This window comes from Columba livia, unplaced genomic scaffold, assembly GCF_036013475.1.
Source record: "Columba livia isolate bColLiv1 breed racing homer unplaced genomic scaffold, bColLiv1.pat.W.v2 Scaffold_166, whole genome shotgun sequence".
Lineage (NCBI taxonomy): Eukaryota > Metazoa > Chordata > Aves > Columbiformes > Columbidae > Columba > Columba livia.
The window spans coordinates 139759-157150 of record NW_027043062.1 but is presented as its reverse complement, the minus strand read 5'-3'; the positions used below and the strand labels follow the sequence as shown (position 1 = coordinate 157150).

Here is a 17392-nt window from a genome sequence, read left to right as displayed (position 1 = left end):
TGCGCTGCCCGTGCTCTGCCTGTGCTCTGCCTGTGCTCTGCCTGTGCTCCGCATGTGCGCTGCCTGTGCGCTGCCTGTGCGCTGCCTGCACCACTGTCTCCACGCCTGTCTGCACCACTGCCTGCACTGCTGTCTGCACTAAACACAGCAGACTGAATTGAAACAACAAGTTATTCATTAAATACGAGACAGGAGAGTGCAGAGAAGAGAGAGACCATGTGAAAGCAAGAGAGAGCCCACAAATGAGTAGACGTACAAGGCAGATGATGCTGAGACGGGCAGGAAAGGCGGCAGTAACAACGCAAACTGTTACAACAACTGCCAAGGTGATTTTCGGAAGTGATGAATCCAAAACAAGCAGCAAATTCTTAGCTCCACTGAAAAAAATTGAGCTAGAAAGGGTATCTAAGGACCTGGTAAATGCATACCAGGGAGCAGAAATATACTGTTTACTCTAAGAGAACAACCGATTGACAACAAACTGAGTGGTAAGAAAAGAGCATTTCCAGGGCCGGCCGGGGAAGCAGCAGCCCAGCAGCTCCGGCACCGGCTGTCAGCCCGAGCTGGGCTGTTTCCAGATGAGGACGGCACCGTCCGCGCTCACGCTCACCATGTACTTGTTCGCGGGGCAGATCTTGAGGCGGGTGATGTTGCCGCTGTGGCCCACTCCCACGTGAGTCACCGTGCCCTCCTTATAGTCCCACAGCTTCACCAGATGGTCGTCACCACCTGCATCAGGCACAGAGGAAGAACAAACGATTACAATGACAGGACAAGGGGTAATGGGACCAAGCTGGAACACAAGAGGTTCCACTTAAATTTGAGAAGAAACTTCTTCTCAGTGAGGGTGCCAGAGCACTGAACAGGCTGCCCAGGGGGGTGTGGAGTCTCCTTCTCTGCAGACATTCAAAACCCGCCTGGACATGTTCCTGTGCGACCTCACCTGGGCGTTCCTGCTCCATGGGGGGATTGGACTGGATGATCTTCTGAGGTCCCTTCCCATCCCAAACATACTGTGATACTGTGATACACCGAGTTCTGCTGCTTTTTGTTCCCCGCTCCCAGGCAGGGGAACGCTTCGGTGTTCCTAGGAAGAGCAGGATATGTTTTCTTGGGCATTATGGCAAAAACTGCTTCTGTTCTGCTGCGGTCAGTGTCCAGTGAAGGGCTCAGGACCTTCACCAGCAGATCCCAGTGAGCTACAGCAGCATCTTCCCAGTCTGAACTACAGCCTGAACCACAGTATTTTTCTTCGGTGATTCATGTTCTTTTCCCCTTTAGCTGACCCCTTTTTTCAGCTTTTTCGCACTGTACTGAGATCCTTGGTTCACTGCCTTGCTTTTCCTGATCTTAATACGACCTCCTTTCTCCAGCTCCAACCACGCACTCGCCTGTGACAAAGGACGCCCCGTCCGATGTGATGTCCATCCCGTTGATGGAGCTCGACAGAGAGCCTTGCACTTCTCTGATTGCGGAGCCATCGAGCACTTCCCAGTACACAATCTAGAGAGCAGAGCAGAGCGGGGCGCTCAGCTGGCCGTGAGCAGCACACGGGTTTCAGCACCGCCCTGGGACACAACCTGCTGTGCAGGGACAGGAGTTTCACCCCAGAACCAGCGCCAGACCGTGTGTTGTGCACTGCAGAGTTCCTGCTGCTTTGCTCACCTTTCTGTCTGTTCCACTGGTGATGATCTGGTACTCTCTGCGATGGTAACACACGCATTTGAACAATGTGTTGTCTAGGATCATTTCTTTTCTCACGTAACGCCTGCAAAACACCCCAAAATGAGACAGAGCAACAGCGTCAAAACCCAAACTTTGCCTGCCTGGAATGTCTCTGCCTGTGCTGTACATCAGATCTCTCTCCTTGGATATTCTCAGGCACTGCTCTGAGTTCAGGGTTCCATGAAGCCCGTTAGGCTATCAGTTCTGTTTCCATCACAGCTGCCCTGTAGGACTCTTGATCTGCTGTCGTACGAAATGAAATGTTTAAACCCAGAATGCTTTCCAGGTGCTGTTCCCTATGCCAAGGTGTCCTCGGCCTCACCCCAGTGCAGAAAGTCTGCAGATCCGCAAGAGCTCGACACGAGTCACAAAGTTCTGGAAAACAGAGCTAGTGGCAAACTTGGGAACTCACCCGCTCCACCTTGGCCAAGCAGGATCCCGCACAGGAAAACAACCGCAGACAAAGGTTTGTCTGAGCTGTTCTGAAAAGCTTCTCGAATTGGAGGTTCTACATTCCCTGACCCGATTGTTCTTTCTACAAGTTTTTATGTCTTCATGCTCTTTTTCCCCTCCTCCTCGCTATGTGGTGTCCCAAACCGGGCACAGTGACCCTACAGATATTACCAGCACTCCAAGTGCCTTCGCAATACTAATCTGTCGCCTTACTCAAGATCCCAGATGACGCACGTTCCGTCCAGGCTGGCTGTGACACCCTCTTTGTCGTTCTTATTAGTCTTGATGCAGGACACGGCACCTCTGTGCTCCTTCAGAACTTCCCTCAGCTTCTGGGTTTTCTCACCAATATTCCAGATCCTCACCTGAAAATCAGCAACACACATCTGCTCTGGTACCAGCTGGTCCTGCCGGAGCTCAGGAGGAGCTTTCCTGAACTCTGCCTTTCTCTGCCAACGCGTACAGCAGCTCAGTCCCAACCGTCTCCATTGGCCTGTGGGTTATTGGTGCAGCTGACCTGTGAAGCTCAACTGAGTTCTCCACAGTGTAATCCACTTGCTTCAGGAATTCGTGGCCATCAACCCCAGGCCTTGGTTTTGCCAAGTGCCCGCTCTCCCATGCTTCATTTTACACAGCTCTTGATCAGGAAAAACCACCCAGTCCACGATCTATTGCCAGTGGTGCTTTCAAGATCAAAGCACAAAGCTGCTGCAATGGAATAGAAAGGAGCTACCCGCTATTTGTCCTACAGAGAATGCCAGGAAGGAAATACAAAACAGCTCTTTAAAGCTTCGATGTGAAACACGTGCCTGAAAGCACCTCTTTTCCCTGTGCTGGTAACAGCCAAAATCTTTCTGCTTTGAGGCCTTGATCCTTCACACCTTGCACGTCCTGTCCCACTAGTGCCAAACATTGCAATGTCTGTTCACCTCGACATTCCACTAGGGCCAAATCCCAGGGAAAATTTAGACATTTAGACACGGGCATCAAAGGCAGAGAAGAGCTGACCTTCCACGCTTTCGAGGCTGATGCCGAGTTCCCGAAGGGATCTGGATGTCCAGTTGCCACTTGCTCAAAGCTCAGAGCATCCCGATCCCTTCAGCAACCCTGAAGTCACAGCTTCCTGAGGACTGATTCTGACAGAACCATTGGCATCGCAGAGCAGCTTTTTTGTGTTCCCAACGAGTACTGCAAGTGCGCCCCTGCGGTTCTCCTTTCTGCTTAACCAACCTTTAGTTGTAATTCTGTCTCAGCTGCACAAATACAGCCAAATAGAGGGCAGAGACAAATGAACAAAAAGGATTAAGAGCATATTCTGCATTAGAAAGATTTCCAAAACGGCCATGCCAGAAGAAATCGGGGCACTGTTTTACATGATGCCCTCTGAGAACAACAGCACATCTCAAAAGCTGATATCTTTGAACTCAGCCCTTGGCTCAAGCGGCAGCTCAGAACAGCTCCCGTTCTGACTGAGCACTTCCAGGCAATTTGCAGGCCCTGTGATGAGCGCACGAAGCTGCTCCAGGTTTTGAAGCACAAATTACCTGCCCGTCACCTCCTCCGCTAATGATCTGTTTGCAGTCGCTGGTCGCAGCAATTGCCGTCACTCCCAGGTTATGGGCGTTGTTGATCTCGTACATTGGCTCTCCCGTAGCGGGCACAAAGGCGCGGATTTTCCCGTCATTCCAAGCTGATGAACAGAAAGAAAGAGACTGCCCGGGCGCACAGACTTTCCTCACACTGTTGTCGCTCTTTCCTTTCCAAACCAACCCCTTTTTATAAAGAAGTTCCCACATAAGGCCCACGCTGTTAGATCACCAGCATACCCGTGAAAACCACTGTACTGCAGATGAGCCCGCAGAGCTACGGTCCCAAACACACTGTTGAAATGGAATTGCTTTTGGATTCTGGCTGTGGACAAAGCGGTTTGGTAACCATGGGGAGGCTGCACGGCTGCTCTAGGACTGCAGGAGTCCCTGTGTCAGCAACTTGCACACGGCGATGGACGGCGGCTTTCTGCAAATGTGCTCTACATACATCACAGGTGAAGCTGCTGCACACAACAAGGTTGATATTTTAGAATTAGGTAATTTAAATAAGACTGAACCGCATTCTGGATTGCCGGAATTCACTGATCCAAAGCAAGGTCTCCAGCCCTTGCCTTCTACCCTCACCGCAACTGCAGCACCAGGACAGCGGGGCTGCCAGCAAAGTCCATCGCACCAGCTGCAAGCAAAGAGGCCTTTGGGTGTCGCCATGAACTCCATTTAAACGCTTTCCCAAGTCAATCTTCTCTTCGTTTTAACATACTGATGTTTATTAAGTTGAGCAACCACGGCTCTGGACTGACCATCACCTGAAACGATGACCATGCCGTCCCTCGTCACCTCGACCGCGTGGCGGGTGACGTTGGGGACGGTGATTCGCAGCCGCTCCAGACGTTCCGGCGTGTACCGCACTCGAATGTCATTTGTGGAGCAGGTAACGAACAAGTCCGAATGTCCCCTGGAGAGTTCAGAGAGGAGAGGGAACGAGGAGGGGCACACAGAAACGCTCCTTGTTTGTCACAGCTCAAATCGGCCTCCAAAGCTCGGCTTTGCTAACCTGCAGCTGGGATCTGCCCCACAGGGATCCCCATGGCTAAGACAAAAGCCTTTTTTTGGAGGATCACCTTTCTCACATCATCTTTCTCTTTCTCTTCAAAGATTCATTTTAAGGAACAGTTAAAGGGAAACTAAAAGACCTCTTTCTGCTGAAGCTGTGACGTTTATTCCCCATATTCAATCTCTAAACAACTTCATGTGTTATATAGAATAGACACAAAAGTGGGTGTAAAAGTGCTGACTGCCCAGGTTTAACATCAGCCACTAACAGCAGCCTCACATTGTAAAGATGTCATTTGTTATCTTGCTTACTGGATGATTCCCATTCAACAGCACTGAAGGCAATAGAAATGATGGCAAAGTCTGTTCATAATACACTTGTTATAAATGTTGGAATAAAACAAGACCTGCAGCATTTCAAAAGCCATGGGACACAGTGCTTTGAAATAAGCTCTAAGCCACTCGTCCTAGGGATGCAACAGAAAGTGACATCTAGAAAGGTACCGCGAGCTTTTGTTCAACAGCACCATCAGTGCCCAGAAAGATGAACCAGGACAGAGAAAACCGGCACAACACAAGTGTGGCCTCTTTCAAGCCCAGCTTGCACGGGTGCTTTATCAACCAGGATAACATCAGCAAGTGAAGGATTCTGAAATAAGCCAGAGCAGGGAAATTAAGCCCGTATTTCCCCATCAGCAATAGGCTTTGTTCAAGAGCAGGCAACAGATAAGAAGTTCAAACATCTACGCAAGGATGTAGTCCTGTAGTCCTTACAGTCAGCACTAATGGCTGTGACACAGGCGTGTCAATCAGCGGTATCAGCAGCACATCACCCTAAAGCTCCACCTGATTTTCTCATTAAATGAGAAGATGTGGGTTTGAGGCTGGCGGCAGGCAGGGAGGAGCGCTTCCTGCACCCTGCACTCCCTGCACCTCGGTGACATCTGATCCTTTGTGCTGGGCCGAGAAGCGAAGCAATAAAAATACGCCAAAAATGTTCATTTGGATCAAAATCCCATTTTCCATCTGGAGAGATGATCCACTGTGGGTTTAAAAAAACAAAAGAAAGAGTCACGATGCTACTACCCAGGAAGGGAACATTTGCTGTGCGTTCACAAGACAAATGCAGAGCGACCCTGGGACAAAAGGGGGAGGCTGCCATCCCTGCCGCTGCCCAAACATCAATAATTCAGGTCTTTTTACTTATCATCCTTTCTGCAGATCAGTGATTTTTCCAGTGCTCCAACTGAACTGCTGCCTTCTGCTTTGAAGCAGCTGCTCACCGTCACCCCGGCGTTTTTTGGGCAGGTGACAGCATCGCCCGTATCAATCATCCCAACAGATGGTACCAGGCTCTGGGTTCCTGTGGTAAAAGCTGCGCACACAGGCACCCTGACCCCAGCGGCAGCTCCTCAAGCTTCTGCACCAGCCAAATACAGCCCAGCCCGTTATACTCACTCAGGAAAAACAATGTCGTTGACGGCTTCGGTGTGACAGACGGCGACCAGCTCCTCTTTAAATGTAGCGTAGGCACTGCGGTGCATCTGGCCTTTATTTGTCCCTAGAAAGAACTGGTCGTCCCGACCTCTACACGTCAGGGAAGCGACAGCACCTTCAACTCGCATTCTCCTGTGCAAAGAAAGCAAAGGTTTGGCCATACATTGACCTCGAGGAACTTTCATTTTCCAGCTTCTCGAGAATTCGACTGTCGCTGTTTCCCCAAAAAGCTCCGCACTAGGCTGTGATATCAAGATGCAAGAGCGTGGGCAGGACTAACATTCCATTCCCAGTCACGTTTCCTACTTCCCATGATCTTGCCCGTCCCACCTGCTGCTCTGCCAGGGCTGGCACAGGCAGCGCTTTGGAGACTTGATTTCCTGCACCAGGGCCTAAGGTAACAACAGCTTTGTTGATATTCTTGCTCAAGTGCACTTCAATATCCCACTTTCAAGGATATTTCCAGACAGTTTAGACCTTCTGGGAATAGTTTCAGTCGTACAAAGCTAAGCTTGCAGAACTGTACACTTGAAGGGGATATTCAAGCAATGCCAAATGAGTAGGTGTGAGCCCAATTTTCAAATCACGTATGGGGAAATGACGCCTGCAGCTTTCTATCTGGTATGCAGAAAAAAGCCTTGCAAATACTCCAGCACTTCCAGACACGTGCCTATCAAATTAGCAGAGCCCTGCTTTACAATCCCATGACCCCCAACAAACCCTTTTGGAGATGGCAACTACTACTCTTTCTCACCCGGCGTAAATAAGCATCATTCTATTGACTTCAACAAATCTGTCTGGCTTGGCATCAATTTAGGATCTGACTCCTACTGCTCCAAAGGAAACAACAGTCATTTCCAAGGAAGGATCAGAGGGCACTTCCCTGCAAACGCACGCAGTCATTTTCAGTTTGCTCCAACCTCATGACGCTGGAACCAGACCGTGTATTGTGTCTGCAGGACTGAAAAACTGAGACTGACTTGGATTATGCCTTTCCATAGAAATGATTGGTTCTCAGACCGTGACCCTTTTGGAGGAATTGTCACCTCTCCCCTCCTGATTCTTCCATCTACAAACTCACTTCTTTACTTGGCAGTCTGAGCCTGTACAGAGAGCTACAGTCCCTTCTCCGGTGCCGACTATTAAACCTCCTGTCTTCGGCAAAAGCAAAGCTGTGACTCCCTAGGAGAAAACAGGATGAAAACGCAATCGGATGGGAGCAGAGGCTCCTTGCTGCTGCAGCCACGCTGAACAGCACAACGGAGTCTCTACCGGGCTCCCGACGGCGGTGCTTATCTCACTCCAATATGGCTTTGTCAGTATTTTGTCACTGACCTGGGCTAAAGAGTGGCTCTCTAGAGGGAGAAGGGAGAAAAGAGTTATTAATTGCAGGCCTATATGAACTAATACAGTACGAGGAGCGAGCAAACAGCATTATCTTGGATTCTTCAGAGCAGCTGGGACCACGTACAGAGCCTGACCTCATCGCAGCAAGCGATACCCACATCGTGGAGCGGCACTCGCGCTTTTCCTTCCGCGTGTCCTTCATCCAACAGCCACGAAAACAACAGAGGATACAACTCAGCTTCAATGGTCTTTCCTACAGCTCTTTTTAGGATGATCCTCTGCGTCTCAGGCCTCTCTCTCTGCCTGAAAGATGCAATCCCATCTCCCACCTATTAGTAATCAAATACGTTTGTCACAGGAAAGCTTTGGAAATGAGTCAGCCCATGGTCAACACGGGTTTCTGCTGTTACTGAGCAGAGCAGATCAACGGGAGGCCAGCCACTGGAAAAGGAGAAATGCTGTTCGGTGGATAAAGTACCAGGCTACAGGAAAAAAAATGCATGACAACAAAATCAACAAAAAACACCCAAACAAATGAAAACAGTCCTCAGCATTCCACAAAATACAAGTGTAAGAAGAGTCAGATCTGCTTCAGTTCTGCCACCTGTGAAGTAATATTACTGTTCCATGTACAACAGATTAATTCTTGAAAATCACCAAGAGACTCCAAGATAGGCTGCCAAAGGAGTGAAATGACTTCTGTGGGGTTAAATCACAGTATCACAGTATCACAGTATGTTTGGGATGGGAAGGGACCTCAGAAGATCATCCAGTCCAATCCCCCCATGGAGCAGGAACGCCCAGGTGAGGTCGCACAGGGACATGTCCAGGCGGGTTTTGAATGTCTCCAGGGAAGGAGACTCCACACCCCCCTGGGCAGCCTGTTCAGTGCTCTGGCACCCTTACTGAGAAGAGGTTTCTTCTCAAATTTAAGTGGAACCTCTTGTGTTCCAGCTTGGTCCCATTACCCCTTGTCCTGTCATTGTTTGCCACTGAGAAGAGCCTGGCTCTATCCTCACGGCACTCACCTTTTATATATTTATAGACATTAATAAGGTCCCCCCTTAGCTTCCTCTTCTCCAAACTAGAGAGACCCAGCTCCCTCAGCCTTTCTTCATAAGGGAGGTGCTCCACTCCCTTCAGCATCTTTGTTGCCCTACGCTGGACTCTCCTGATATTCTAACTTGGGAAAATATCCCTACGAGCTTAGGCGAACTTCTGCATGAGTGAAATGGAAAGGACAAAACCATGAAATAAAGGAGCTTTGTGCCACCAAACTGGAACTGAAAACGAAGTTCCCATCCCAGAGGCGCCTGCAGAACCTGTGGCCGGCGGCTGTTCCGCCCAGACAGACCCGCAGGGACGGGCAGGAGCTGTTGGACTGACACCGTAAGTCACAGTCCAGACTGCAGCAGCATTTGCCGCTCCCAGGTTCATAAGCACCATTGCCAGCCCTTGGGATCCCACCAGCAGGTTTGCAACGTTCAGATTGTTTCTCCTTTAAGCCCGAGCCATTATGGGAAAACAACAATTTCTGTTTGGTGGTGGCTCTTCGGGGAAAAACAATGCCCAGCTCCAGCATTTAGTGTTGTGAAAGCACCAAGAAGTCAATTCTCAAAGAGCGACCAAGAGGCGACTCAGAGTAATTCTGTATTTATTCCCCAGGAAGAAACCCCTGTCGTGGGCTTGACTTGTGACTGGGGAACACACACAGATGTCGCTGCTTTAGGATTCAAAGTCTGACATCTAAGCAGCACCCCCAGCCTTCCTGTGCTTCTCAAGCATTAATCTGGCCTAAGCCCGGGAAATGTTCAGCATTTAACACCTTCAGAGGGTTTAGAAAAACCAAAGCCACAAAGTGTTGGTTTTGTTCGCGGAAAGGACTGAAGGTCTAAGGAAGGAGACAGAAGAAGTGAAGAAAGAAGAGAAAACAAAATGGACATCTGAGCTGTTTAGACCCAGAAAAGACACGGAAAAAGCCACAGGCAAGGTCTGATGAATCTGGGAAAATTCCTTTGCTTCGATTATCCACGCAAATAGAAGCAATCGGTTGTTTTTAAAGGCTTGCTTACACGTTTTAAAGGAAAAAACCCCAAATCACCATAAGCGTTACTGTGCATTCCAGCGCTGGCAATGCAGGCAGCCTCACACCTACCTACGCATCGGCTTAAAGACGATTTAACTTGAGGATCAAACAACCATGGGCTGCAGAAAAGAACCTGACACACGCTCTCCCGCTCTGTGATTCACCAGCACTGAGCTCCCCGTTCGCCGGCTCCAGCAGCAGCACATCCGCAGTCTCCTGATGGGTGACAAACACGACCTGCGGAGAGGATCTTCTGCCACATTCTCACAGCGGCAGCGGCGCCGGGTTTCGTGCAAATATTCTCAGCAAACGCACAAGAACAAAGGGATTCTTTTGCATTAGAAAGACGATCCACAAGCAGAGCGGTTTCTGAGCAATGCTTCTGGAAACTTCCTCCGAGGCGCTGGCAGCGTTTGGCGAGTCCCCTGTTATCACGGGCCCATCACCTGGCTGCTGAGCTCCTGGTCTGCGGTTTTGCCTGTAAAATCTTCCACCTCAGACGCCCTTTGGGTTCAGCGTTATGGCAGGTGGCAGCATTACAAATGCAACCTATGACTACGGAGTTTATCTGATTACAGCTGCCAGTGCTCTTGTAGGTGAAATGCAGAGTCTAACGTAGAGGGTTAAAAATATCTCCATTCATTATTGACTGCTCACCCAAAGAAACCAGCGCTTTCAAGTACGACTATAAATAAAAACCCCATCAGAACTGCAGCCTGCCCGGTCCCTTCCTGCAGGGATTCCTGCTCTTTGTCCCACTCGGATCTCTTGCAAAGTTCTTGAGCGCTCTGTGAACTCTTCCAGCGCATCTCCTGTCAATATTTATTTCTTTTTACAATGCAAATCACTCCAACTACTTCTGAACATGCGTTTGCAATTGTACATCCCTCTTCACATTCCAACGGGTGCCTTACAGCTCCTCAGGCCCGCGGCAGGGAGCAAAATTAATGCTGCTGTTTATTCCAGTCTTTATACACCTTAGAGACAGGCACTTAAACTTCATTCCAGGTAGATGGAAAACAAGTTGCTTCATCATAACAAACTATTTTGCCACTCCTCTTCAAAACAGAAACCAAGAAATCTTCAGATCGTGTCTATACAATCAACACGTTCTTATGTATCTAAAGGCAAAGTTCCTTTAAGGGTGCCCCACCTTGTTTTCAATAGAATCGCCTCCTCACCCCGCAGTATCTAAACCCTTTACAGATGTGCTCGGCGTGGGGTGGCTGTGGACTCCAGGTTTGCAGTTTCATGCTTTGCCACCGGATCGTAATTCCCCGGTGCAACTGGTGAACATGGGTTGCAGAGGTTTGTTCTCAAACACAGACAGCATTGCAATGCGTGGCTCCGGAGGGGAGAAGTTTTGGTACAAGTGCTAATGCAAGGTACATTTTCAAGAAAGACACACAAGATGTCTTGGTTAGCAACGGGATGGACTAAATTGTGTGGAAACAAGGATGCAAATAGTTTTGTTTTGATAAACGCTGTGGTTTTGACTCGAAAAAACATCTGCAAAATACCTCTTTCGGCACTGGAGGTGAGGCTACAACTGGAAATTTCTGCCGTAAAACACGAGATCCTACGTGTGTCCAGCGAGCACTTGTTGACAGTCCAGTGACAAGGCATGATTTGTGTGCAGAGATGTGCAGGGGGTGGGCGGAAAGGGAATCACAGCACGGAGCTGGTGGCCGAGGCACTGACAGTAACTGCAGAGAAAAACGTCCCAGCGCCTTCCCAGTGACGGCAGCAACACGGGTTTGCCCTGGTGAATTCCCCTCCTCGGGCACAAGGGAAGCGCATTGGGAAGAGCGAGGGAGAGAGCAAGAGGAGAAGGGCTGACGGGGCTGAGCGCGTCTGACCGAAAAGCCTGTGAACAGGAACGCCTGTTTGAAGCGGGAGGGGAAAGGAGGAGACTGGGAGGACTCCTCGCTATTTCCATCCAACGGGAATGTCTCCTTTTCTCTCCCGGCTCCCCCAACGACCAGTGCCACATCCTAAGAAGCTGCCACCACATTACAGTCACAAACCCAAGCTGAAGCCAGATTAGCGCCTACCAGCTCAGGGCTCGTCCACAAGGCTGGCAGGCGGCTGTGATGAGACCCACTTCTGGATCTTCCCTTCTCCTCAACACCTTGTCAACCTCTTGCACAGTCAAGGGGCCTGTTTTCCCTCAGCTTTTCACTCTCAGAAGCCATGTCAGCTGAAGCTCATGATGCTCCAAAGGTCTCTGCCACAAACTGCCGTTCCTATGGATCTGCCTTACGATAAAACCCCTCACAGTACGCACTGGACTGTGCTCTGGCTTTGAGCCTTGGCTTTTTCTTTTGGACCCCCAAACGGCACAGCATCCTGCTCGTGACCCTGCCTGACGGCTTCTTTAGCAGTGCTCTCAGAAGTGTATTTTTGGTGAACTTTTGTTTCAAGTGCATTTGGCACCTTTCCCTCAGCCCTGAGGACACGGGAGTTCAGGCCCTCGGGTGGCTTCAACCAGGGGCTCTGGGCGAGGTGCACGTGCTGCGAGATGGAGAAGGACTCAAAGCACGCAGGCATTGGAAGGGGAGGTGACAGTCACCAAGACCTTGGCCTAAGAGACAGCACAGAGCAGCCACGGGTCCTGCGTGGACGCAAAGCCCTGCAGGGGGGCAGCCGGACAAGGGGCTCAACCGCGGCCAGTGCGGGTGTCCCCACACGGGGACACACCTGCAGCGAACTTACCATTGCCAGCAGGAAAACAAAACACATCCATTCCTGTCCTTTAAGAGGGACACAGAGAAAAACTACTTGCATTCCTACAATATAAGTGGGAAAAACAAGTAATAACTTCTCCACCCTTCTGGAACAGATCAACATTGAACTGTATTTCAAAGGATTCATGGGTCCAAGTTATCCCGGAGACATGGGCCTGCATTTGTAACGCAATAAATATTTCATCTGGAACGGGCACGTACATGGTTTGGATGCACCTGTCCAAGCAAAGTTCAGGAGGTTGAGAGAAACAAGCCCAGAGGAGCGTTTTCTTTGGGGCTGACTGCTGAACTGCTCTTACAGCCCCTGTGGGCTTGTGCTGCTCTCAGAGCAGATCTGCTGCCCCGCAGGACAGCGGCCCCGCGGCATCCCCACCAGCACAGCCGGCCCTCCCGCGGCAGCGCTGCCCCTGCTGCTCGCTGCTGGGCGTGCTGCTGACGCAGTCGCAAAACACATCCCAGCTTAGGCAAGGGATAGACCGAGACGCTACAAGAAGCCTTTTCTAGCACCAAATAACGAGAAATCAACAACAAGTGTTCTAGCTGGTGCCGACTGTTTTATCATTACAGCTGCCTGCATGCAGAATTCTTGTACGACCACAGGTCAGAAGCTCCTTATTCAGGAGATAACTCCTGTTTGAGGATGCTCAGACCCACGAGTCCCAATTAGAGACAAAAAAAAGCTCAGTTAAAAAAACCCTTGGGGTTATGAAGTCAAGAACTCAGAAGTTAAAAAGCAATAGAATCAATGTACCCTGTGCAACCTTGTTTTGTCCAAATTGTGCATACGCATTACAATAAACTCTTGAATTACATGATTTATACTGCCTTTTTCAGTAAGATCTCTGCCTCATCAGTGGCAGAATCAGAACAGCAAAAAGACGAAGGGAAGTGGGGGAATGGGATGGGGAACAAACACAAAAAGAAAAGTTCAGTCCAGACAGTTTAACACATTTGTGAGATCTGACTATAGGACCTTACAGCAGTAAGTGCGGGAAAGCCTCTCAAACAAGCGCTTCCACCAGCCTTCCCAGGAACGTCCTCTGTCTCACTCCAGCTTGTATCTTCTTAAAAGAAGCAAAAAAGTCAGGAACTGCTCCATTTTTATTACTGCTTTTCACTTTCTATGACGTCTACCAGATTAATTGTACAAGAGTTTGTGGGATGACACACGAGATTCAAGTAAAACCCAAATTCTGAGCCAAATGAAGCTCAACGAAGGCGGGACAATGGGCTCAGCCTTCAGCATCAAGACCGAGACACAAGGAACTGACAGCGCAGGAAAAGCGTTAGTCTGAGAATCCGCTTTGTGCTGGTTCTCCCGCAGGTTGCTCTACCTTCAGTCACTAACAAAGAGCAGGACAAGGACAGAATTGGAGTCACAGAGCTGCTACTCACCATGCTCAACTTCTTCTTCTGGGGCCCACAGGCAGTCACCACCTTGCTGCTTGTGTTCACTTTCAGGACATCTCCACTCGTCGTGCCAAGATGAAAATCACCATCATCGTCTGTCATCTAGAAGAAAGCATAAAGAAAAAGAGATCACGGTCTGGATACTGAGACCCGTGTCCCACGCCTGACACTGGGCTGCATCAACAGCTTTAGTTCAGTGGATTGCCAAGAGTTCACCTGGGGGAACCCAGCCAATGTTTCTGTTCCATCACACGCACAGATCCAGAACACTGCTGAACGCCAGACACTTTCTAACCAAATCTAGATCATATTTGGAAGCATAAAAATACGGGTGCCGGAGCCCGTGACCGTAACACGTGCTGCTTCTCTTGAGGAGCATCCAGAACACTCTTTCCCAGAGGCCGTGGGAGATCAACTGCCATGGCCAATGCTGAGGAACTTCACTGCCGTCACGCGCTTGGGACCAACATTTCCAGCATTATTAGAGAAACTCGTGGTTTTTCTCTAGTCTGTACAGAGTTTCTTAGTTTAGCAAAGTCATCTTGGCTGAAACGTACCTGAACACACACGGTGATTCCTCTCAGTTGCCCCGCGTAGCATTCAGATGGATGGATTGTTTTAGTTGCTGTATCGAGTTCCCACACTCGAATGGTGAAACTATAAGAACAAATAGAGTGGGATCAAATCCACAGATGCAGAAACCTCCAAGTTTTTTCAGTACTACAAGAAGTAAAAAGCCTTCACAAGGCTCCATTATTCTGATCTTTCAATACGGAGAAAAAGAACAATATCAGAGAAGTCTCTTATGGAAACTTTTTCCGGGGAAATCAAAAATCTTAAGGCTTCAGCAAAAACATATGTGAGGACACTTTCAACTCTTTCCTAGTGCAATTTAATTGACGATGTCAGAGACGATGTCACATCTTTAAGCAGAGTCACCCTTACATTTCCCAAAGTGCTAAAATTGCAAAGGCGAGCACTCATAAGTGCGAGTGCAGCCAAGAGCATCCAAAGCCGTCCCTGATGTACAGGGAGGTGCAGGCCCTCAACGCGTTTAAACGTCAGCCTGGATATATGGGCGCTGCCGCAAATCCTTGCAAAACGCGACGTTTTGTACAACTTATGTTACAAGCCAGTGACCGACTGTACATCACATCTGGTGAGGACAGGAGATCATCCAACGACCGGCAAGACATCATTGTTTCGACATTAATTAGCCATTGTTCAGGGGCACTCATTGACTGCTTTTCTTGTGTAAACACTGGCAACTAAATATGTTAAACACTGCACGGGGAATGCTGAGTACAAAATCCTGCTATCAGGAGCAGAAGTGACACACGTGGGCCCCTGTGTGCTGCTCTGAAAACATCTTGTTACATGGAGAACAAGCAGAAATGCCTTAAAGCTACAACCTGATGGGTATTCATGAGTCCATTCAGAGTAAAAAGAAACAACACAAGCACACAGTTGCTTGAGTTTCCTTGGAGTTAAATAAAGACTCTTTGTCAAAGGAAATAGGGCCAGGGGTTCTCTCGCTCTGCTCGTTCCTCTCCACAAACCCTTACTTTCCAGCAGTGACAAACACCTCGTCCCTGCAGCTGGAGCACATGACGACGTTGGCATTGCCGGCGCTGCGCGGCGAGGCCGGGCTCCCGCACACAGCCTCTCTCTTACTGACGTCCCACACCATCACCCTGCAGGAGAAGAAAGCCTTGAAACAGCTTCGCTTTTTGACATTGCTTGGAAGTCAATTACTAAAAGACAAAAGCAAGACAAAGCCTATTGTCCTGCAGTCTGTTCCTACCAGGACACACAACAGAAGTAACTTTGTAGAGATTCTACCCAAGAAAAAACTTGTCACCAAAGTGTGGAATTGCAGTTTACATCCCCTGCTCCTGAAGCAAGGCTACGTGGATTTATCAGATTCCTTCTGCGGAGCACGACTCAAATCATACAGAATCACAGAACAGCTTGGGTTGGAGGGACCTTCCCAGCTCCCCAGTGCCCCCCTGCCGTGAGCAGGGACATCTTCAGCAGCTCAGGGTGCTCAGAGCCCCGTCCAGCCTGGCCTGGGATGTCTCCAGGGATGGTTCAGCCACCACCTCTCTGGCCAACCCGGGACAGGCTCTCACCACCCTCCCTGGAAAAACGTCTCAGGCCGCCCATAGAATCTGTTTCTTGTCAAAAATCTTGTGCCAAGAAGCGGAAATCCTTACCTGCCGTCGTCCTGGCCTCCCAGGGACACAAGATAAATGCCTCTGGGCGAGAACGAGAGTCCCTCGACTTTGCCCTCGTGCAGCGAGAGCCGAGCAAGTAACTCCTGCTTTGGGAAATCCCAGAGGATGACGTCTGCCTGCGGGGCAAAGCAGAAGGGGGGGATGGCAGAGCATGAGATGTAACTCGCAGGATCAGGGAGAACAACGTTCTCTGGCAGGAAAGTTGTTCAAAGGAGCCCAGCCCAAGCTTCTCTGCAGCCCTGGGCACCCCTGACACAAAGAGGCTTCAGACTGGGTGCTGTAAGAAGCATTATTCCAGCTGAGCACTTGAGTAGCTCTGCTTCATTTCAGCACCTACATTTACCCTGAGACACTGAGTATTTGACTTAGGTTTTAAAATACTGAAAGCACTAAAACCTGATCCCTTCCAAGTGTCTTGAGGTCTTTCAAATAGGCAAAAATAAAACGAAAAGAACTTCAGAGGTCTGAAAATGCAGGTAGGTACCTGTCAAGGGCTTTGGAAAGTCCTAAGCAGCTCTGGAACTCAGGTCTCACTTGAAATAAACCAGCATTTATTAATTAATGTCTAATGAGATTTTGGCTGCCACACGCCCACAACACTTTGGATAAAAAGGACTGGAACTAAAAATCCCTCAATCCTAGGGAGACTGCTTCATGTTTTACAAAAACATAAAGGCACATCCAGCAATGGAGTAACTACAATTTCCCATTCCCTTCAACATCTTCCCATTGCAGATATTTATTTTCCAACCAAAGAAAAAATAAACGAAAGGTGTTCCCACCACTGGCAAGCCAACTCCAATTTCTCTGGTCAATACTAAGCGGTTAAAATCAGAGCATTACCCACCTTGAATCCAATGCAGGTGACTTGTCCTGAAGCGACGTACATCCCATCCCTGGACACGACAACGCAGGACACGTTATCGGTGTGGCCATGCAAGAAACTCTGTTTCTTAGTGTCCAGGTGCTGAATCAGCACCGTACAGCCCAGGGGGTACAGGATGTGCTCCCTGTCGAGGTGGCAGATGAGGCCACAGGGAACATGTCCTGCAAGAGAAACGGGTGAAAGATCCGCTGGCTGCCAACAGTTTAGGGGCTGCAGAAACCACTGGCTCCCCACGGTTTACCTCACAAGGCGAGGGGGGGGGAAGGAAAAGAACCTTCCAGTTCTCCCCAGAGCTGTTCAGCAGAACAACCCCGTGTCGAACAGCACGGTCACCCTTGTAATAAGTGATGGCCAAAATTGTTAATGTTGAACAAATCGAGTAGGATTCAATTATATTATGC

The 17392-nt window shown here is 49.4% G+C and overlaps 1 protein-coding gene across 1 annotated transcript; it reads right to left on the bottom strand.

Moving 5' to 3' along the window:
- Positions 1-202: 202 nt before the first annotated feature.
- On the bottom strand, positions 203-17073 carry LOC135577897 (cilia- and flagella-associated protein 52-like). The gene is made up of 13 exons (XM_065048009.1): positions 16953-17073; positions 16085-16221; positions 15434-15562; positions 14426-14525; positions 13854-13970; positions 7360-7460; positions 6240-6410; positions 4535-4683; positions 3723-3868; positions 2392-2543; positions 1666-1768; positions 1392-1503; positions 203-729 (listed from the first exon to the last, which is right to left on the bottom strand). Exons 1-13 carry the CDS (start codon positions 16992-16994, stop codon positions 554-556), a joined length of 1635 nt encoding a protein of 544 aa, XP_064904081.1. The 5' UTR covers positions 16995-17073; the 3' UTR covers positions 203-553.
- Between the last annotated feature and the right edge of the window lie 319 nt (positions 17074-17392).

What these genes read in the sequence shown, in the direction of transcription:
- LOC135577897 (XM_065048009.1), bottom strand. Translation starts at nt 16,994, where the DNA reads ATGTACGTCGCTTCAGGACAAGTCACCTGCATTGGATTCAAG. An exon ending in GTGTTTGTCACTGCTGGAAA is followed by an intron (nt 14,526 to 15,433) that starts GTAAGGGTTTGT and finishes TTGTTCTTATAG; the next exon opens with TTTCACCATTCGAGTGTGGG. An exon ending in CGGGGCGTCCTTTGTCACAG is followed by an intron (nt 730 to 1,391) that starts GCGAGTGCGTGG and finishes TGCCTGATGCAG; the next exon opens with GTGGTGACGACCATCTGGTG.